Source organism: Podarcis bocagei (assembly GCF_964188305.1).
Source record: "Podarcis bocagei genome assembly, chromosome: 13".
Classification (NCBI taxonomy): domain Eukaryota; kingdom Metazoa; phylum Chordata; class Lepidosauria; order Squamata; family Lacertidae; genus Podarcis; species Podarcis bocagei.
Genome location: NC_138138.1, coordinates 18,506,232 through 18,527,921, shown reverse-complemented (window position 1 = coordinate 18,527,921; position 21,690 = coordinate 18,506,232). Strand labels below are relative to the sequence as shown.

At 48.2% G+C, this 21,690-nt stretch overlaps 2 protein-coding genes across 2 annotated transcripts in view; one reads left to right on the top strand and one right to left on the bottom strand.

Moving 5' to 3' along the window:
• Nucleotides 1-21,690, bottom strand: part of RUVBL2 (RuvB like AAA ATPase 2) — a 166,162-nt gene that overhangs the window by 113,833 nt on the left and 30,639 nt on the right. The window lies entirely within an intron of this gene.
• Nucleotides 1,064-20,303, top strand: SPIB (Spi-B transcription factor). The gene is made up of 6 exons (XM_081166860.1): nt 1,064-1,363; nt 7,202-7,229; nt 7,645-7,732; nt 14,331-14,533; nt 17,873-18,020; nt 19,028-20,303. The coding sequence occupies exons 1-6, from the start codon at nt 1,341-1,343 to the stop codon at nt 19,324-19,326; spliced, it is 789 nt and encodes a 262-aa protein (XP_081022986.1). The 5' UTR covers nt 1,064-1,340; the 3' UTR covers nt 19,327-20,303.

Below are 21,690 nucleotides of genomic sequence, written 5' to 3'. Positions count from 1 at the left end.
GTAAGGCGTGTTTAGGAATAGTGTTGATGGTCTGGACCCAGTCCTTGACCAGCTGTTGCACAGCAAGAAGCATACTTTGCTTGGGATATTTGAGTGGGGGCATCTTTCCGTGTGAACTTCACCGCCCAGCTGGGGGAGCTTATTTAATTTTATTTTAGTATTTATGCACTGCCCCAAAAACTCTAAAGAGTATATATAGGATTTTGACAAGGGCTAGAACCTCCAGGCAGGGTGGTGCTGTGGTCTAAACCACAGAGCCTAGGGCTTGCCGATCAGAAGTTCAGCGGTTCGAATCCCCATGACGGGGTGAGCTCCCGTTGTTCGGTCCCAGCTCCTGCCCACCTAGCAGTTCAAAAGTACGCCAGTGCAAGTAGATAAATAGGTACTGCTCCAGCAGGAAGGTAAACGGCGTTTCCGTGCGCTGCTCTGGTTTGCCAGAAGCGGCTTAGTCATGCTGGCCACATGTCCCGGAAAAACTGTCTGCGGACAAACGCTGGCTCCCTTGGCTTTTAAAGCAAGATGAGCGTGCAACCCCAGAGTTGTCCGCGACTGGACCAAACGGTCAGGGGTACCTTTACTAGAACCTCCAGGCACTTTTAATAGGCTTTTCTTTTTGACATACAGTAGAACCATCCTCTTCAAGAGGAAAGATACTTGATAACACCGACAGCCATTACTTGCCCTTTGTTATTTCAACACACTATAAGTTTTGGGGTTCCACCCCACTTTTCAGTTCCCTCTGTTGCTATAATGGTTCTCTATGTTTTATAACACATTATAAAATGAAATACATAAACCTTACCCCCCCCCAAAAAAAACACACGTAGCCACACAATTTGCAACATCAGTATAAAGTTATACCAAGCGTTGCTTAAAAATCCAATAAAACACGAAATGCAACACACAGAAAGTACAAATCGTCAGAGTGGTCTAAAAACAGCAATGGTCAGCAAATCCCTGGGCGCGCGGACACGATTTTTTTAATGGGTGGCGAAAAAAATGCACTAATGTGCTTCGTAATCTTTTGCTGGGCAAGGATCGCGCAGGGGGAAGCGCGTGCCCTCTTCGCTGCCAGCCCAGCCTCTCTCTCTCTCTCCTTCCTCCTCCTCCCCTCCGTCCCTCCCTCGCGCCCCTTTCCTCGCACCGGACTGGAAACCTCACATTGCGTAAGAGTCCCGGGCCGGCCACGCCCATCGGGGGGAATTTCGCGGTTGTGAGATCACTCCCTCCGCCGCCCGCGAGATGCTATATAATTCCCACCCCCCGCCAAGTTGCAATCGGCAGACGGAGACGGAAAGTTTAGGATCGGTGGCCTCCGCAGCGATCGTGGCGGACTGAGGATGCTGGACGTAGACTACGCGCAGTGAGTGAACCGGGGGTTAAAGTGTTTTCGATTATGGAGAGAGGGGCGCACACACAAATATATGGCATCATCTGCCCTGGTTTTTTTGTTCTTAATTCTTTAAAGTGGTCTCCGAGCATGTGCAGAGTATTTTTTCCAAAGCACCCATTTGCCTACGCCTCCCGCATTTGGAGATGGGGCGTTGTTTCATTTTTAAAACTTTGTTCCCTGGGTCTGGGAGTTGCTCCTCTTCTCCCAACTCGCTTCTCCGTCGGTGGTTGCTTGCCGGCTGCGAAAGTTGGACAAAAAGTCTTTGCCCCGAGGCTCATACAAGGGGTGGAGGGAGGGGCGCCCGAGAGGAGCAGAGGACTCCTGTAAGGTCGGGGCAGGTTGGCTGCGTTCCCGAACTCCTGGGTTCCCTCCGGGAGGGAAATCGGCCAGGGGAAGCGGGGTGCCTGTTGGGACCCCGGAATTCTCTAAATAGGAACAACGATTTTGTTAAAGCCGAGAACGGACCTCAAAACAGAGCTAACTAAAAACTAACTGCATCAAGCGCACACGTTGTGAGTCCACAAAAAAGGCTCAAGAGCCATAATTTTGGATTTCTAGCTTTTGTGGGCTGGGGGAGCAGTTTTGTATAAAGACAGCCAGGCTGCTATCACTTCATATTATTGTTACGCTTGGATCCCACCCTTCCACCTAGGACTTCAGGGCAGTCCATAACCTTTTTCTTCTTCTCCACACAACAGCCCTGCGAGGAAGCTGAGGCATAGTGTTAGCTTTTTTTCACCCAATAAGGTTAATGGGATAGTTGGGATAGCTTGGTCAGTGTTAGCATGAGACTGCTCATCTCAGGGTTTTGAGTTCGAGCCTCACCAGTGGCGTAGCGTGGGGGGTGCAGGGGGGGCCGGCCGCACCGGGCGCAACATCTGGGGGTTAGGGTTAGGGGGCGCAAATCCACGGCTTAGGGGGCGCAAATCCACGAGTTAGGGGGCGCAAATTACTTGCCTTGCCCCGGGTGCTGACAACCCACGCTACGCCACTGAGCCTCACGTTGGGCATAAGATCCCTGCATTGCAGGGGATTGGACTACATGACCCTCGGGTCCCTTCCACCTCTTAACAATTCGATGATTCTCTAACTTGGGATACGAACCCAGGACGTCTCCTGCCTAAGCCCAATACGACTCACCACATGGTCTCTCTAATAATTGCAAAAAAATAGGGGACAGGAGGAGAAAGAACACGCAGTGGGAAGTGTGTGTGTCAATTTTTTATGCTGTGGGGGCTTTATCCTTGGTCACTTTGTGGACAGGATCCATGCCTTATGCCTGGAATGTTCCTGGAAACAGGAACTGCTGCTGCTTGTCTCTAAGGCAGGTTGCCGCCAACATTTTCAAACGGGGCTCCTTTGCAAGGCAGGACTTGCTGTAAGGAGAAAAGTTCTCTGGTATAACTTTTCCCACCATGCTGGGCAAAAACTTCAGCTGCTGAATTCCAACTCCCCCCTCCCCCCTTTTATTTTATTTTTTGCAACAGTGAAAAGGCTCAGAGACTTTACACTTTAAATAGGGAGACCCTACTCCAAATTTAGCAGCCCCTTTCCGCCCCATTTATTTGCAATCTAATATTGGGTGCCTTTGAACGCCTCACCCACCCCAAGCGCACCCCAACCTCAACTTTCTCCTCTCACTTTCCTTCCCCTCCTCTTGCCTGTTATGCAAATGCTGAGGTGGGGAAAGCTAGATTTGAATATTTCCTCAGCTCACAAGAGTGTGACTGTGAGGGGGGGTTGGGGTGGCGCCTTGTATGAGGGGAGGGTGTGGAGTTTCCTTGTCCAGCTTTTTCCATCCCAAATGTCGGGTATACAGTATCATCCACAGCCCTCCTGCCTTCAGCATTGATTGAGCCAATTTTCATACCTGCCAACTTAGGCCCACATTGACACCATATGTGATAAAGTGCCACCGAGACCCCTTTACAAACAGCCATGGCTTCCCTCAGAGAATTCTGGGAACTGTAGTTTGTCAGGGTTCTGAGAATTGCAGACCTACAATTTTCAGAGTGGTTTAACAAGTGGTTCTTCTTCGCTGGGAATCGGAGCTCTGGAAAAGGAACAGGGGTCTGCCAAAGGTCCGAGGGTTCAATCCCCATCAGCCCCGGGAGCGAATCCTGCCTGAAACCCCGGAGAGTGGCTGCCAGTCAGTGTAGACAATACTGGTATAAATGGAGCAAACGGGTCTCACTCAGTTTAAGGCAGCAGCTTCCTATGGGCCACCAAAAACTGATCTGTTTTTAAGCACCCTGTGAAATAACTGAGAGGGACAATGTGCCTTCCCATTACAGTGGTACCTGGGGTTATATACGCTTCAGGTTACACACTCCGCTAACCCAGAGATAGTGCTTCAGGTTAAGAACTTTGCTTCAGGATAAGAACAGAAATCGGGCAGTGCGGCGGCAGCAGGAGACCCCATTAGCTAAAGTGGTGCTTCAGGTTAAGAACAGTTTCAGGTTAAGAACGGACCTCTGGAACGAATTAAGTACTTAACCCGAGGTACCACTGTACTTAATTCGTTCCGGAGGTCCGTTCTTAACCTGAAACTGTTCTTAACCTGAAGCACCACTTGAGCTAATGGGGCCTCCCGCTTCTGTCGCGTGATTTCTGTTCTCATCCTGAAGTAAAGTTATTAACCCGAGATAATATTTCTGGGTTAGCGGAGTCTGTAACCTGAAGCATATGTAACCTGAGGTACCACTATAGAGAGCCCCTCAAGGTAAATAAACCCTGTTTATTTCTTGTTTAGGGTCTTCCTCTTGCTGCAGCAATTGAATTACACAATTGAATTACCCGATTTCCCCATCGGGTATATTTTATCCTACCTCTGTCCCATTTCTCCATAACCAGTAATACCCCATTTCCGCCGACATCTCCGCCACCACTTTCTCCAGCGCTGGCCCAAGACATTTTGCCGCTTGAGGTAGAACAGGAAATGGTCTCCACCCACCCACGCTCTGTGATTCAAGGTGCAGAAAGGCCAGCGGAGCTATTTTGGCACCTGAGGCAGAAACCACCCTCCCCACCTTTTCTCTGGAAGTAGGAAAAAAAATAGTACAAATAAATAACAATGGGCTGCCTTTCTATGACATTAATTTGCCCCTCACAGAGCTTCAACACCTGAACGCCCTTCATGGAAGATAAGGCCATGATGTCTATAATGCTCCTGAATAGCAGTTGCTAGGCACCGCAGGAGAGAGGGGAAGATGCTCTTCTGCTCAAATCCTGTACACACAAACATTTTAAAAACTTCCCTCTACAGATGTATTCCAAAAGTTGTCAAGTTATTTATCTCCTTGGCTCGGTGGCTGCCTTACTCCACACCATCCAACATTTATCTGATGAAAATAGGGACAGTCCCAAGGAAAAGCAGGACATGTCGGGATCAAATCAGAAACCGGGGCGGCTTCTGCAAATCCAGGACTGTCCCTGGAAAACAACATATATTTCTGTTTGAAGCTGCCCAGAGTGGCTGGGACAACCCAATGAGATGTGTGGGGTATAAATAAGTAAAATTATCATTATGGAATGGGACGTCCCTATTTTCATTAGAGAAACGTTGGAGGGTATGTGGTTGGAGAACACCATCACACAATTCAGAGATGTGCAAATTTATTATGTGCTTAAAACTAAAATTCCTAGGATTCTTTTTTTTCTTCTGGGTGTGTGTGTGAGGGGGGCACTTTAAATGTGTGCTGCATGAAAGTAAGTTGCCTGACACGTCTTGCCTTCGCTGTATTTGCCAGTTTAACCTCTGACTTGATCTCCCTTTATCTGTCCTCCCCTCCCCGTCTGTTTCCCTTTTTAATCTTTTTCTATAGTCCCCTCCCTCTCTTTGCTGTGTATCTCTATTTCCCATCAGAAACATTTTGAAGAGGTCTGACTTTTATCACTTGGCGTTTTTGTTTCTCTAGTACTTTCAGGGCTCCCAAAAGCACTTTTTGACAAATCCTCCAAAAGTGGCCCAACGAGGCAGGTCACTTACTACGCCCATTTTGCAGATTTATGGCGCAAACTGATGCTGAGAGAGGGTGACTTGTTCAAGGCTGCCCTTCTACATGCATTTGACTTTGGCTTAACACACACAGCTATAAAAATGCATAGCGTGTGTTGGGATCTCTGTCCCTAGTGCAGTGTAGGGAAGAGGATATGAGGCCTTCTGGGTACTTGGCACAGGATATGGGTTATCATTAAGCCAGAGAAGCCCACCATATTCCTGGGGCAGGTAACAATATTTTTTTTTGGGGGGGGGTTCGCAATCAGGGGTTTGAAACTGGGCCCAAGGCCAACATTTAGGCTGCTGCACAAACTGAGAATATAGGTATGATTTAATGGGAACTGTTGAGGCTTTTACCTTTGGGCTCTGAGACTTGGACCCACACAAGTGTTGTGCTTTCAGATGTATTCCAGGAAATATCAGTATTTACACACATACACACACACCTGGTTTCCACAGTGTTTTCAGGCGTGGCTCCTGAACAAATTGCCAAAGAGAAATTTCCAGTGGCCAAGGCAGTGCATTTGGCTATGTGAGAGATGCACATTTGTGTCACATCTGCTATGAAGCCTCAGTTTTCTGTCTCCTAGATCAGGCACGTCCAGCTGGTAGATCACTGGCTCCCCTAGAAAAAACTCAACAACTTTGACCTGAACCCCAAAAAAGGAGGTAGATCTCTGCCAGTTTTTAACTCTGTAGTAGATCGCAGTCTCTTGGGAGTTGGTCACCCCTGTCCTAGATGCTCAAATGTCTCACTTGGAAAACAAAGAAAGGAAGTTGTTTTGGCTTAGTTAACATTTGGGTACTCAACATTGTGGGTTGTAGGGATGGCAAACCTGTACAGTGGTACCTCGGGTTACATACGCTTCAGGTTACAGACACCACTAACCTAGAAATAGTACCTCGGGTTAAGAACTTTGCTTCAGGATGAGAACAGAAATTATGCTCCGATGGTGCGGCGGCAGCAGGAGGCCCCATTAGCTAAAGTGGTGCTTCAGGTTAAGAACAGTTTCAGGTTAAGGACGGACCTCTGGAACGAATTAAGTACTTAACCCGAGGTACCACTGTATAGTACATCAGCCCTAGGCAACATGACCTCTGATTAGGGGCCACAGGTTCCCCACCTGTCTATTGACAGGAGCGCTTATGATTCACACATGCACACTCAGTCCCTGCTCTGACCTGAGTCTCAATTTTGGTGTGACAGGGTAGGTCTAGACCATATCTGGGGAGCTCTTGCTAAACTACAACTCCCATCATCCCTGGCCATTGACCTTCCTTGCTGATAGGAGTTGTAGTTCAGCAACATTTGGAGGTTTCCCACACCTGCTCTACAAGCTTCCCCACCCCCTCTGGGTTCCTGAGCTTTACTGTGTAGGTGCCCTCTTTTTGAGGGTGTATGAATTATTGGGAACATATCCCTGAAGAAATGATTATGCATTTTCAAGAAAAATAATGTGCAGTGCAATTTGACCAAGCAGCCCCATACCTCAATATACCTGCCTCCGTCTGTAAAATGGGAACAATGCTTCCTTGTTTCTTTCCTCTTCTGTGGGAGGAAAGATTCAAACCTGATAAATATAACAAATCCCTTTGCAAGGAATAAGTGGCACTCAGATAATTAGTAACTGGCAGAACAGCAAGCCTTAATTGGTTTAATTGCTAGTTTAGTAGCGACTAGGGCTGTCACTCAAATCTTGACCAACAGTTTCTATTGGTAGAATATGTAGGATGGTGCTGTAAACGTGTCTGTTAATAATGATGACTATGATAAAATCTGCTAACCAATTTCCCTTCTATCTTGGCAGGTTCGAGGGGTCCCAGTATGGCTATGTGGTAAGTATGTGGCCCAGAATTCTTGCATTTTACTGGTCTGAGTGAGAGAAGAGGATTTCAAAGTGGGATTTTGTTGAGAGCTGTGTAGCTCAGAAGCCAAGATGGAAATGTAAGAAACGGCTTTGCACTGAGTCGGACCATTGGCTCATCCAGCTCACATGGCCGACACTGGCTGGCAGCAGCTTTCCAGGGTTCCAAACAGGGGGAATTCCCAGCCCTACCTAGAGATACTGGGGTGCTGAACCTGGGGCCATTCGCATGTGCTCTTAACCACAGGCTTTCCTTTCGTTTTCTTAGTGGAAGCAGACCGGGGTGGGTTTAGAGACTGGGAGTCTTCCTAGGTCCTTGTTGCATTTGAGGGTGTGAAGTGAAGGGGTTTTAATGTTGCTCACAGGCCTGTCTGTCGTCTTCCCAGTTTCCCAGCGGCTGCATCTATGACCTGGACTCTTGCAAACAAGAACCCACGTTTGCTTCCTGCCTTGCAGACCCCGAGAGCTCCCCAGGTAAGGCATGTCTTAGTGCTGGGGAGTGGCTGCTCAGAACGGCTGGGGCAACTCGAACCGATGGGCGGGGTATAAGTAATAAATTATTATTATCACCAGTGTTATTTTTCTAGAAAAGGAGGTGCTGAAGCTCACCATTAACTTCTCCCTTGTTCTCTTACCTGAGAGGTACTGGAGCTGAGCTCTGGCTGAAAAAAGCCAATATTATTATTATTATTTATTATTATTATTATTATTATTATTATTATTATTATTATTATTATTAATTTTTACAGGAGACCAGGGTTGCACACACAGTATACATTTAAAGCACATGATGCCCACCCCCCCGGCTTCAAGAATCCTGGGAAGAACTGTAGTTTACTTCTCACAGAACTACAATTCCCAGCACCCTTACAAACTACAGTTCTCAGAATTATTTGGGGATTGCTTTAAATGTCTGGTGTGCGCACAGCCGCATGCAAACTAATTGTAGGAGGCATATTGTATATCACGTGGGTACAACATGGACCATGTTGATGGGAACAGGGAGTCCCTGCGTTGTGAGGGCACCAGGTTGACTACCCTTCCTCTACATACTGAATGAACAAATGTAAGTTCTTGTTCTCTCGCTCGCCGATTTGCATGTGACCCTCTTTTGCCTAGCCGTTAAGGCGGCCTGCAGAAGAGTCATGCATGGCTTTCCTGTTTAGAACAGACGAGTCTCTCTCTCTCTCTCTTCCTCCCCCCTCCCCACCTGCCCCTCTCGCTTGCGCAATCTGCATTTAATCAGCGGCTGCCATCTGATTTCTGGGATGTGCTTGCATCTATACAGGCCTTGGTGGGAGCCTGCCACAGATAGGCACTCTGTATTATTTGCAGAGAGAGAGATACTGTGTTTGGGCTTTGTAGACTCGCTGGAAGTTGCCTGAAGATCAGGATAATCCAATCTGGGGCTGGCCTGCCACTTTTGACCTCTGGCACCAAGTTGCCAATCTACTCTGGTGTACCCTTAATGGGCAACCCAGCCAGATGGGCAGGGTATACATAATAAAATTATTATAATCCAGAGATCGACCGCCCACCCAGCATCTGCTTCCTGCCACATCTGCAGAGTAGTTTTGCTGCATTGGGTGGCAAGGCAGAGCTGGTGTGTAGATATGGCAGCTTATCAGTATGCATTCTTTGTTTGGTTTTTTATTCTGCCTTTCACCCAAGAAGCTCACAGCCTGGCTAGTTTGATGGGCCTTCCCACTCCTGCTCAGCAGTGCATAGTAATAATAATAATAATAATAATAATAATAATAATAATAATAATAATAATATTTGTTGCAACAGCCACTCTGGGCAGCTTCCAGCACATACAAAACATAATAAAACATTAAGCATTAAAAACTTCCCCATACACAGGTGCCTTCAGATGTCTTCTAAAGGTCATCTCCTTGACATCTGATTGGGAAGCCATTCCACAGGGCGGGTGCCACTACCGAGAAGGCCCTCTGCCTGGCTCCCTGTAACCTAACTTCTCGCAGGGAGGGAACTGCCAGAAGGCCCTCGGAGCTGGATCTCAGCGTTTGGGCTGAACCCTTCCGCCTTTCTAGCAACACCCTCCACACACCAACCCATCCCTGGCCTCTGCATAAGTGAGCCGGTGTGTCGGGTTCTTAAGAGTGCCAGGACTAGGGCCTGGGGAGGCCAGGGCTCAAATTCCCACTTGGCTATGGAGCTCACTGGCAGGGCTGTCTTAAGCATATGCTGCACGGGGTGCAAAGATCCACCCCCCTCAGGTTCGCCAGTCCCAGGCACGCAGGAGGGTGGAACTGACCAGCCGCCTCAGCGTCTCACTGGCTCGGTTGCCCCCGAACTCGCAGCGCAGAGTTACCCGCAGCAGAAGAGCTTGCCACTGCGCTCCGACCGACGGTTGGGCTCTTCCCTGACTCAACTCTCGGGCCCCGGACTCTCGGCCTGGCACCCCTGAGAGCCTGGCGCCTGGGTGCCCCGCACCCCTAGTGCCTATGGGTAAGACGGCCATGGTCACTGGGTGCCCTACCTCGCAGGGTTGTTGTTGGGGTTGCGCCAGGAGGGAGCGAGAACCATTTACGCCGCTTTGAGCTCCTTGGGTTAGAAGGCGAGGCATATAAATGCAGTCTGAGGAATAAATATATGGCGCCGCAGAATTGGAGCGTTGGGAGGATCATCAAGTCCGACTCCCTGCGATGCCGGCATATGCAGCTGTCCCATACAGGGAGCGAACTTGCAAGATCTTTTCCAAAAGCAGAGAGTGGACTGAAGCGATCAAACTGCTCCAGAATGTGTCTCTGTGGTTTTCTGCACACATACCCCTATGGGGTTTTTTTAAATTTACTTTGCCTTTCTTCTGTTACGGGATTCAAAGTTAACACACAACTTAGTCTCTGCTCCAGGCGTTGACCAGGCTTGGACTTCCTTTAGCTTCAGGCCATTTGGCCTCATCGCTTGCCTCCCAGCCATGCCCTAGGACTTCCTTTATTCTTGCCCGTCTTAAGGGGCAAATACGCCCACAATGTACTTGTTTTATGCTGACGGCCTGCAGCTCTACACCTTCCTTTTCTAATCTCACTACCATTTCTGACTAGATGCCCTCTCGTTATCTTAAGCTTCATTTGTCCAGAAAATAGTTATTCCTCGCTCTCCTTTTCTCTCCTGCTGGGGGCTCGCATTCAGTCTTACCTTCCCATTTCTGTTCAAGCTACTGCAAAACATCAAAATGAGAGTTCTCCATCCCACTCCCTTCTACCCTGCCGGCCCCTGCTCCAGAAATGTGTTATTATTAGTTATAATTAAATGTCTAGATTGCCCTTCATCCGAAGATCACAACATAAAAGTACAAAATGAGAACACAAACAAAAACAAACCGATATCCCCACCACCACCACCACAATAACATTTAAAAGGCCGTGAAATGTTTCATCAGTCAAAGGTCTGGTTATAGAGAAATGTATTCCCCTGGCGCCTAAAGGTATGTAATGAAGGTGCTAGGAGAGCCTCACTGGGGAGAGCATTTCACAAATCGGGAGCCAATGCGGAAAAGGCCCTGTTCTCAGGTTGCCACCTTCTGGACCTCTCGCAGAGGGGGCACATGAAGACAGGCCTCAAATGATGATTGCTGGGTTCAGGTCACTTCATATGGGGAGAGGAGGTCCTTGAGGAAAAGGCAAAAAGTAACTTGCCATTCCCAAATCTTTCCAATTGCTAAATCCCATTCTTTTCTTCTTGTCCCTTTCTTCTGCGGTGGCACTGGCTGATTGTCTTTTTTTTAACAGTGCTGGACTCGGACCTGGGAGACCCGGGTTCGAATTTCCGCTCAGCGATGAAGCCTGCTGGGTAACTTTGAGCCCAGCCACCTTGAGCTCCTTGGAGGAATATAGCTGTAATAATAAATAAATATTCTCTCCCAGTTTGACTTGCTACCATTTTCTGCTCATCCTCCTCACCATTTTCTAAGGCTTCCGTTCTCTTATCTGATCCGGGTTTAATCTGCTACTCTTCCTTTTTGTTTTTTTCAAACCCTTCCCTCTTTGGCTCCTTCTTTATCTCTCTTTTATTTGCCTTCTATCATTCTTTTAGTTCAGCCCCACTCCCTCACCTCAGAAGAGGATTTTGGCGGGAAGCTGCTTTCTGCGATGACACTAGGGAAGACTGAGGATGAGGGCAGGGAATGCTGCCTGCAAAATCCTGGCTCCATCTCACTCCCCTCTTCTCCTCCCCCTATTTTTTATTGTTGGCATAACCCAGAAAGAACAGCTGCATATTCCTTCATTGCAGAGGGTTGAACTAGATGATCCTCAAGATCTCTTCCAACTCTACAGTTCTGTGATTCTATGAAACAGCATTGGCTCACGTTAAGAATAATCCATCCTGCAACAAAAATGTGTGTGTGTGTGTGTGTGTGTGTGTCCCCAAATAGATATCTAATGTAGACTGACAATGATAAGATATACGTTCAACTGCAGAAAGGGGGAGTAAGATCTTCAGACTACTCAGCAATAAATGGTGGGGCTTTATCCTGCCAACTTTGAAGTACAGCTGTCACATCCGTCTTTAGTGCAATTTTATTTCGAGACTTTTTTGTTATGCCACTTTTCAGAACCTGTTTGGGTTATATAAAGTGAGACATAAGTATTTTAAGTAGATGATACTTTCATCACGGCTAACAGAGCAATTCTATCCATGTTTACTTGGAGGTAAAGGTAAAGGGACCCCTGACCATTAGGTCCAGTCGTGGCTGACTCTGGGGTTGCGGCGCTCATCTCGCTTTATTGGCCGAGGGAGCTGGCGTACAGCTTCCGGGTCATGTGGCCAGCATGACGAAGCCGCTTCTGGCGAACCAGAGCAGCACACGGAATCGCCATTTACCTTCCCGCTGGAGCGGTACCTATTTATCTACTTGCACTTTGACGTGCTTTCGAATTGCTAGGTTGGCAGGACCGAGCAATGGGAGCTCACCCCGTCGCAGGGATTCGAACCACCAACCTTCTGATCGGCAAGTCCTAGGCTCTGTGGTTACCCCACAGTGCCATGGAAAATCCTAGTAAATTAAATGGGGTTTTTATTCCCTGGTTAAGGGGATTAGGATTGCGGCCTAAACTTTGCACTACACTGTTTCAGGTTCCTCTTTTGCTTGCTTCTCTGCTCCCTCTAACACAGCATTTTTTTAAAAAATAAATAGCTTTCGACAAGGTACGTCTTCTCCCAAGGCTTTGGCCTCTACTCCTTGCCTTTCCTTCTCTGTTCTCCTATTTCTTCAAGGTAATACAGCCCCAAATGTATTCTACAAACCCTGGGGCTCTCCTAAGCCTTCTAATATCTTTTCCTTTTGTATGGCATTTTGATTGGATAAGAATTCACATTCAGAGAAGTGAGTTCACTCTTTGGAGATAGGGTCTGGATATTGGTTTCAAAAACTCTGCCCTCTAATGGGGAGAGGAGACATTTCGGGCCTGCAGCCGGTACTGTATGTACCTGCTGTTCCCTATGCAAAATCGATGGCTTGAGGCATTTGCACACAGAAGAAAAGCCTTTGTAGCCTGAGCTGGGTAATACAACCCTCAACCCTCCTGCTCTTATACCCAAGAGATCCAAGTGGATGTTGGGAGCGAGGGCTCCAGGATTCACAAAGCAGAGAAGGGGAAACAGGAGGAGGAGAAGCTACCGAGGGAAACTTTTGAAGGGCAGAGACTGGTTCATTAGAACAGATGGGGCACTGCCCACTCACCCTGCTTCACACCCTCCTTGAGTAAAATCATAGAACTGTAGAGCTGGAAAAGGACCCCAAGGGTCATCTAGTCCAACCCCCTGCAAGGCAGGAATCTTAGCTAAAGCATCCATGACAGATGGCCCCATCCAACCTCTGCTTTAAAAACCTCCAAGGAATAGAATCTATTCTATTCTATTCTATTCTATTCTATTCTATTCTATTCTATTCTATTCTATTCTATTCTATTCTATTCTATTCTATTCTATGAGAGCCCACAACCTCTTGAGGCAAACTGTTCCGCTGCCAAACAGCTCTTACTGTCCGAAAGTTCCACCTGATGTTTACAGTGGTACCTCAGGTTACAGACGCTTCAGGTTTCAGACTCCGCTAACCCAGAAAAAGTACCTCGGGTTAAGAACTTTGCTTCAGGATGAGAACAGAAATCATGCTCTGGCAGCGGGAGGCCCCATTAGCTAAAGTGGTACCTCCGGTTAAGAACAGTTTTTCAGGTTAAGAATGGACCCCCAGAACGAATTAAGTTCTTAACCCGATGTACCACTGCAGTTGGAATCACCTTTCTAGTACAGTGGTACCTCTGGTTAAGAACTTAATTCGTTCCGGAGGTCTGTTCTTAACTGAAACTGTTCTTAACCTGAAGCACCACTTTAGCTAATGGGGCCTCCCTGCTGCTGCCGTGTGATTTCTGTTCTTATCCTGAAATAAAGTTCCTAACCTGAGATACTACTTCTGGGTTAGCAGAGTCTGTAACCCGAAGCGTTTGTAACCCAAGGTACCACTGTAACGTGAAGCCCTTGGAAGAGAAAGTCCAGGTATAGGGCGGTAAATAAATGAAAATAAATGAAATGAAAGTCCTGCCCTCCAGAGCAGGAGAAAACAAGACTTGCTCCATCTTCCACGTGACAGCTGTCGAGATATTTGGCGATGGCTATTGTGTCTCCTTTCTCGCAAGCTAAACATACCCAGCTCCTTCAACTATTCCTCATAAGGCTTGGCTTCTTGACCCTTGATCGTCTTAGTTCCCCTCCTCTGCGCACGTTCCAGCTTGTCAACATCCTTCCTAAATTATGGTGTCCAGAAATGGACACTGTATTCCAGGTGTGGTTTTTTTTTTTTGGCCTGGCTGGAATAGGTCCTCTGAGAATATCTCTTGCTTGCCTGGGTTAGAGGAGTGCTTGTTTGTGTACATGTAAACTAGCCTACTGTACAACGTTTACATCCATTGCCCACCACTAGCATGCGGCCCCTGAAAGCTTGCTGAGCCCAGGGAATGTGGCCCCCGGGCTATGAAAGGTTCCCTGCTCCTGACTCATTGGCTTGTTCTCTTGGGTCTCCTTTCTGACGTCGCGGCCCCTTGCTTTTCAGAGTCTTGCATGAACTGGCTGGAGATGCAGGAGCCTGGCTATGAAGGCTATGAGGTGGGGCAGCTGGCCCAGCTGCAGAATGTCCAAGTCTCCTACCTGCATAGTTCTTACCCGCAGCTCTCCATGGATTCTGTCTACAGCCAGGAGGGAGTGGTACCCACGCAGAACATGTGCCTCGCACCCAAGGAAGACTACAACACCCAGGTGAAGGCGGCGCCTAGTCCATTTGGTGCAGGGCAACAGAAAGCCAGGACCTGGGAAGGGAGTGGGGTCTGTGCATAGCTGTCAAGCGTCCCTTATTTGGCGGGAAACTCCCTTATCGCAGTGCTGTGTCCCGCTGCTGTCCCTTATTGATGATGTACCTTAAATTTCCCAGGTTTCAAAGGAAGCAACTCCTCTCCCTCTCTCCCTGCTGGCCAGGGAGGAGGGAGGCTCCAACTGTGTTGCTTGGCTGCGTTGCTCACCCAATAAGGAGTCTAAGAATGACTGGGGGGTGGAGCTTGCATGCCTTGTGCCGATCAAATTGGCCGCGTTGCCTGGGGACTCGCCTTTGCTCAGCGCTTCCCAGCGGAGAGGTGACGGTGGTTTTCCTTGCTGCACCCCCTTTGCCGGGTTGCTGCGCCGTGGGAACCACCACTTGAGGCTTCATTTGGCTGCTGGGCTGGCTGGGCTTTCTGCCTTTGGCTCGGGAGCTGGTTGACTAAAATCCCTTATTTTGGATGCTGGTCCCTTATTTTCAAATCTGTAAGTTGACAGCTATGGGTCTGTGGGTTTTGGGAAGCCAGGAGACCTGGGTTCTCAGATCTGGTATTGGAGCTTGGTGGGTAAGACAAAGTGCTGATGGGTGCCAATGAGTTTTTTTATTATTTTATTTTAAAGTTTTTACAGTCATACCTAGTGTTGAAGTAGCTTCAGGATGAATATTTTTGGGTTGCGCTCCGCGGTGACCCAGAAGTAACGGCGTGTGGTACTTCCGGGTTTCGCCGCTCGCGCATGCGCAGATGCTCAAAATGCCGCCACGCACATGCGCGAAAGCGGCGAATTGCGACCAGCGCACGTGCAAACATGTGGGCGCGGGTTGCGTTCGCTTCAGAATGAAAATGGGGCTCCGGAACGGATCCCGTTCGCATCCAGAGGTACCACTGTATTTGACTTTACAAATTCATTTACACAGATAATTTTCTTGCAAATATTAAAACTTTACACAAGATTCCTCCGAATCCTAGGGCTTCCCTCCTCCCCGCTGTGGGTTCTTTAAGTAACTCTTTCAACTGCATATTATAAGTCCATCTAATTTACAACCCTCCATTGTATCCAAAGCCATTGCAGGAGTTATTTAAAACCTTCCGAAGAGTTTAAGTGTTTACAGTGGTCCTTCAAATACAATCTATATTTATCCCATTCTCTGTTGAAGTTTTGATCCTCCTGATTTCTGATTTTCCCAGTTAATCTTGCCATGTCTGCATAGTCCAGTAATTTCATCCGCCAGTCCGCCCTAGTAGGTATCTTATTGTCTTTCCAGCTCTGGGCAAGCAGCATCCTTGTAGCTGTTGTACATAAACAGGGTGCCAATGAGTTCTTGGTAACACCCAGACTAGGGCTGGGCAATATTTAGTTTTCAACATTGTGATATATCACCAGTTAAACATATATAAATATACTAATATATCACAACGTCTAAAATAAGGATGGAGCTATGTAGAGGCAACGACGCAGGTGGCACTGTGGGCTAAACCACACAGTCTAGGACTTGCCGATCAGAAGGTCAGCGGTTCGAATCCCCGCGACAGGGTGAGCTCCCATTGCTTGGTCCCTGCTCCTGCCAACCTAGCAGTTCAAAAGCACGTCAAAGTGCAAGTAGATAAATAGGTACTGGTTCGACGGGAAGGTAAACGGTGTTTCCATGTGCTGCTCTGGTTTGCCAGAAGCGGCTTAGTCATGCTGGCCACATGACCCGGAAGCTGTATGCTGGCTCCCTCGGCCAATAAAGCGAGATGAGCGCTGCAACCCCAGAGTCAGTCACGACTGGACCTAATGGTCAGGGGTCCCTTTACCTTTACTATGTAGAGTCACTAGCTGGCTTCACAGTTTTTCCAGTGTCATGATTTTTTGATGGCGCCTGCTCATGGGATTTGCTGCCCCCTGCATTAGGCAGTGGAGGGCTGAGCTGACGGAGTTAACAGAGGCTGCAGGAATCAAGAGGAAGCATTGGCTGGCTTCACGGTTTCCCTCACATGATGATTTTTTTGCATAGCGTGCGCGCGCGCGCGCACACACACACACACACACACACACACCATGATTCACAATATATTTGCCACATCAAAAATTATGAAACCGATAGCACGATGTGGACTTCCAAACCGGCTTTGGACGATATATCGATCTATTGCCCAGTCCTAACCCAGACTACACATTTATAGCCCTCTCATACCGCTTTAGCAGCCATGGAGAATCCTGGGAACTGTAGCTTGCTCTTGTTGCTGGGGATTGTGACTCTGCGAGATCAGCACCTCTAGCAAACCACAGTTCCCAGGATTCTCCATGGCTGTTAAAGTGGTATGAGGATGCTGTAAAAGGCAGTTTAAAGCGGTATAGGCATGCTTTAAATGTACTGGTGTGTAGATGTGGCCCCAGATTAATCTGAAACAGAAAAAGGGGTTATCTGTTTTGCCTTATCTGGGTTCTCTTGCTGTAGTCCAAAGCTGTAGCCATGGGGGGGTGAGTGGATTTGATAAGCGGAAAATGGCATCTGAGGGGAAAGATTAACTACTCTCTCCCCCCCAGGCACCACTGCTCTGATCAAATTGGTAGGTCCTCTCATCATAACATTCAAGAAGAACCTTCTAGATCAGGCCAGTGGTTCCTTTATAGTCTAGTATCCTGTTCTCCCAGTGGCCAGTCAGATGCTTGCGGTAAACTGAGATGCAGGACCCAAGCTCAATAAACATCCAGCCCTCCTAAGAATACCAGGAACTGGTATTCAGAAGGATTACTGCCTCTGACAGCCATCTTGGCTAGCAGCAACTGATAGCATTATCCTCCCCAATCACCCTATCTCCCATTCCCCCCCTGCTGCTACTGTTTGTCAAAAAGTAAACAAAGCACCCAAGAAGATCCTATCACGGTTCTCCTGCGTAATGTGTCATTTTGGTCCTAACACATAGCGACAAGTTCCTAGTCCCTAATGAAAGGACTCAGCCAGGGCTCTGGCCGGCCTAGATCAGGAGTCTTCTATGGGGAAGAAAAAAATAACCTCTTTTTCTTCCCCTCCTGTATCACCCAAGGGCTCAGGTGGGGGGGGGGGAGTGTTTTTTGATTGTTACTGTGTTGTGTATTTTTGTGTTTTTATATTCTAAACCACCCTGTGAGCTTCGGATGAAGGGTACTATAGACATTAAATGAATGAGAACATTAGGGGAATCCTACCATGGCCTTCCTGTGTAACATGTAGTTTGGTCCTGACTTCCTGGGCAAGGACGTTCCTCTTTGGCTAACGACTGCTGTGGTTTTTTTACCCCTCCATCCCATGGACATCTACAGATTTACGTCCCCTACGAGCAGTACCCTCTTCCCAGGGAAGTGCCTAGCCCCTCGTCGGAAGAAGAGGAATTCCACAGGGAGAGTCGGAACCTGGAGGTGTCCTCCGACAGCGACTTGGATGAGAATCTCTCACCTGGTTTTGATTCAGGTGGGTGCCTCCATCCCATGTTTTTAGCACTCAGCAAGACCATGCATCTTGTGTGTATGTTTCTGCACACACATGCAGAAGTACTCACTGTATGTCAAGAAGTAAATCAGTGAAGTTGAGAGGATGCTGCTGCCCAGGGGTTGTGCGTTGACCCCTGCCCCCAAAAGAGCCACCACTTATAGGGTACTGCCAAGAAGGCTGGTGTTTTGCCTGAAAGAGTCCTTGAGTTTGCAGTCTCTGATCTCCCAGCTAAAGTGGGCCCATAGAGGGTGCCTTGTCTGAGCACCCACAAAACCCTGGAGCCAACACTATGTTTATCATACCAAAAAGGGATGCGAGTGGCACTGTGGTCTATACCACTGAGCCTCTTTGGCTTGCCAATCAGAAGGTCGGCGGTTCGAATCCCCACAATGGGGTGAGTGCCTGTTGCTCTGTCCCAGCTCCTGCCAGCCTAGCAGTTTGAAAGCATGCCAGTGCAAGTAGATAAATAGGTACCGCTGTGGCGGGAAGGTAAACGGCATTTCTGTGCGCTCTGGTTACCCTCATGGTGTTCTGTAGTGCCAGAAGTGCTGGCTCCCTCGGCCTGAAAGCGAGATGAGTGCCGCAACACCATAGTCATCTTTTTACGTTTACCATACCATATAAAAACATAATAAAACCATAAACATTAAAAGCTTCCCTATACAGCTGGCTTCAGGTGTCTTCTAAGGTTTCTATAGCTATTCATCTCCTTGACATCTGATACGAGGTCATTCTACAGGGTGGGTGCCACTACCAAGAAGGCCCTGTGCCTGGGTCCCTGTAACCTCACTTCTCGCAGTGAGGGAACCGCCAGAAGGCCCTCAGAGCTAGATCTCAGTGTCCGGGCTGAACGACAGGGTTGGAGACGCTCCTTCAGGTACCCTCAATAGGCATGATGGCTATTTTCCTAATCTCCACTGAACGCCAGTTGCTGGGCATGGAGAGCATTGCGCTGACGATTTTTGTTTGTCTGTCGCCCTCCGCAGGCTCCCGACGGAAGTTGCGCCTCTACCAGTTCCTGCTGGAGCTCCTTGAGCGCGGCGACATGAAGGAATGCGTGTGGTGGGTGCACCGCGACGCAGGGATCTTCCAGTTCTCTTCGAAGCACAAGGAGCTCCTGGCGCATCGCTGGGGACAGCAGAAGGGCAACCGCAAGAAGATGACCTATCAGAAAATGGCTCGGGCGCTACGCAACTACAGCAAGACGGGCGAAATTCGCAAGGTCAAGAAGAAGCTCACCTACCAGTTTGGGACCACTCTGCTGGCGCAGTCGGCCACCTCCTAAACTCCACCCACCCACCCGCTGCAAGAATACGGGGCTGGGGCCATTAATAATGACTGGACCTCCATTCTCTGCCTTCTCCAGACCACCTGCTTTCTGGTGCCTTCAACCAAACTTCGTGAAAGAATCTAGGCTGGGTGGGAAGAGATGGGAAGACCCAAATCAGGGTGGGGTGGGCTCCAGTAGGTTGCAGTCAGGGAGGCCAGGTGTGAAGGCACCGAGATCTTCCACCAGAGGGGTGGGAGGTATGCACTTTAGCGGAAATCGGGCTGCTTGGACTGTCATGGTAGGGTGAGGGTAAAGTATGATACAGCAGAGGTGGAGCGAAGCATTCTGGGATCCTTAGGAGGCTATTGGCTTTACCTGGGCTGATTGGGAGGCAGGGCTCTTTCCGCAGGGCCTGGTCCATATTTTTCCTTGGTGGAGTACGGAAAAAATGGGGTGTGGGGAGGTTAATCACAGTACGGGGGAGGAAAGGGATCCATGTGGTTACCTTCTGATGAGGTGGGGGGGGGGGGACTACGCTGTGAAATAGGAACCAGGTGGGTGGTGGTACTCTGTGTGGGTTGGTGGATTTGCTCTGCTGGACTGGGGCCAAAGTTTGGTCTGAGGGGTGTCACTGAGGTCACTCTCTGCCCCCCCCCGGCTAGCAGTTTAAAACTGGTAGTTTTAAAACAGAAGGAGCTTTTGTGAGTATTTATGCAAGGTGCTGGGATTTCTAGAAGCAGCATATTGCTTTGCTTAGGTGGGGCAGAGGAACCAAAAATTCTTGTCCAGGAGTTCTGTTTGTGTGTATATGTATATATATATGTAGGCAAGATGTTTATTTAACGCCATAGGTCTGGGGGTTTGGTTGGGTTTCAGTCTCCTGAAGGGTTTGTTTGTTTGTTTTTGTACAAAATCTGATTATTATTTTTTAAATGGATCTCTTCTGTATAAATTGTAAAATTTGCAAATAAATTTTTAAGGAGTTTGGCTAATTTGGAGGGGGTCGTTAAAACCTTGTTCTGGAGCAATGGGGAATGGGAGGCTGTGAATGGCAGTGTCCATCAACTTTGGAGGGGGGTGAGCTCCCTCAAATATTTTATGGGGTGGGGGGTAAAGGGACCTCATTGGCCCCTAGGGATTGGTGCGTACACTCATGGCAGAGGCGAGCTTTGAACGAGATCCTTAGTCGCTCAAGACTACACCATTGCATGGATTCTATTTTGGGGACTCTTTTTTTAAACATTGCACTCCATCCCGGCTTACAGCTAACTCCAGATCTTTTGCAGAGCGAGACTACAAAAATATTCTTATGGATTAACTTGTCTTTAGATATGCTTTCAGTGCTCCAGAGCAGATTGTGCAAAGACTTCTTGGCATCCTTGCAAGACCACGAGCTTTTCCCGCTGTCCCTTGGGAGATATCCTGAGACTTAGCATCTACACAGTGGGTTGGGCAGAGAAGTCACTGTCTCCCTCCCAACGCACTGCCATAGCGAGGAGGAAATATCGTCCTCTCTGCTTTTCAGATGGATCTGAAAAGCAGAGATGGCACTTTCCCCTTCTCTCTGTGATGCTGGGCTGAATGGAGAAGAACATCTTGGACCAGGCTAGCACTGCAGTGGGGGAATAATTCTCTCCCCCACCCCATGCTACGGATTTGTACAAATCAGCTGAGGATGAGCTGGGAGGGGAAACATAGAATGTGTGCATGTTGGGGTGTCACTTGGGTCACACAGCTCCCTGGAGGCATTGCAAAATTGCAATGACTGAAAAAGCTGAACTACTCTTACGTTGCATACACACCATACACACATTCCCCATCCATCCCCACCAAAAAATGATAATTCTTGGAACTTTAGAATGTTAAGGGTACTGGAAATTGTAGCTTTGTGAGGGGAAAACTGCAGTTGAGTGAAGCCAGTGGAAGACAGGAGTGCCTGGTGAGCTCTGGTCCATGGAGTCATGAAGAGTCGGACACGACTAAACAACTAAACAACAACAATGTGCTTTAAATATATAGTGCATATGCAGTGACGAGGCAGAGTTTTATCTGGTGTGTAGAGGAAGGAAGACTTTGGCAGTCTTTCCAAAAAGTCAAAATAGGAGCAGCGGTTTATAAAATGAAGGCATCGTCCCCAAAAGAGAAAAGAGAACACCAGTTTGCATAGATGCAAACACAGACACAATGGGCATTGGTTAAACAGGAATATAATTCATGTTACCATTGTGGCAGAAAACAGAGACCAGGCAAGTTGGCCTGTTCTCTAGGCTCTAGCTTTGCGCTTCTGGTTTAAAGTAGACTTGAATCGGCAAGCCCTTCCAAAAGAGGATTATTGTCTTCTGTAAAGTTGGTAATGGTAAAGGGACCCCTGACCATTAG

Coding starts and splice junctions, on each gene's coding strand:
- SPIB (XM_081166860.1), top strand. CDS start 1,341: ATGCTGGACGTAGACTACGCGCA. Junction 1,364..7,201: donor CTGGACGTAGACTACGCGCA/GTGAGTGAACCG, acceptor CTATCTTGGCAG/GTTCGAGGGGTCCCAGTATG. Junction 14,534..17,872: donor AGGAAGACTACAACACCCAG/GTGAAGGCGGCG, acceptor GGACATCTACAG/ATTTACGTCCCCTACGAGCA.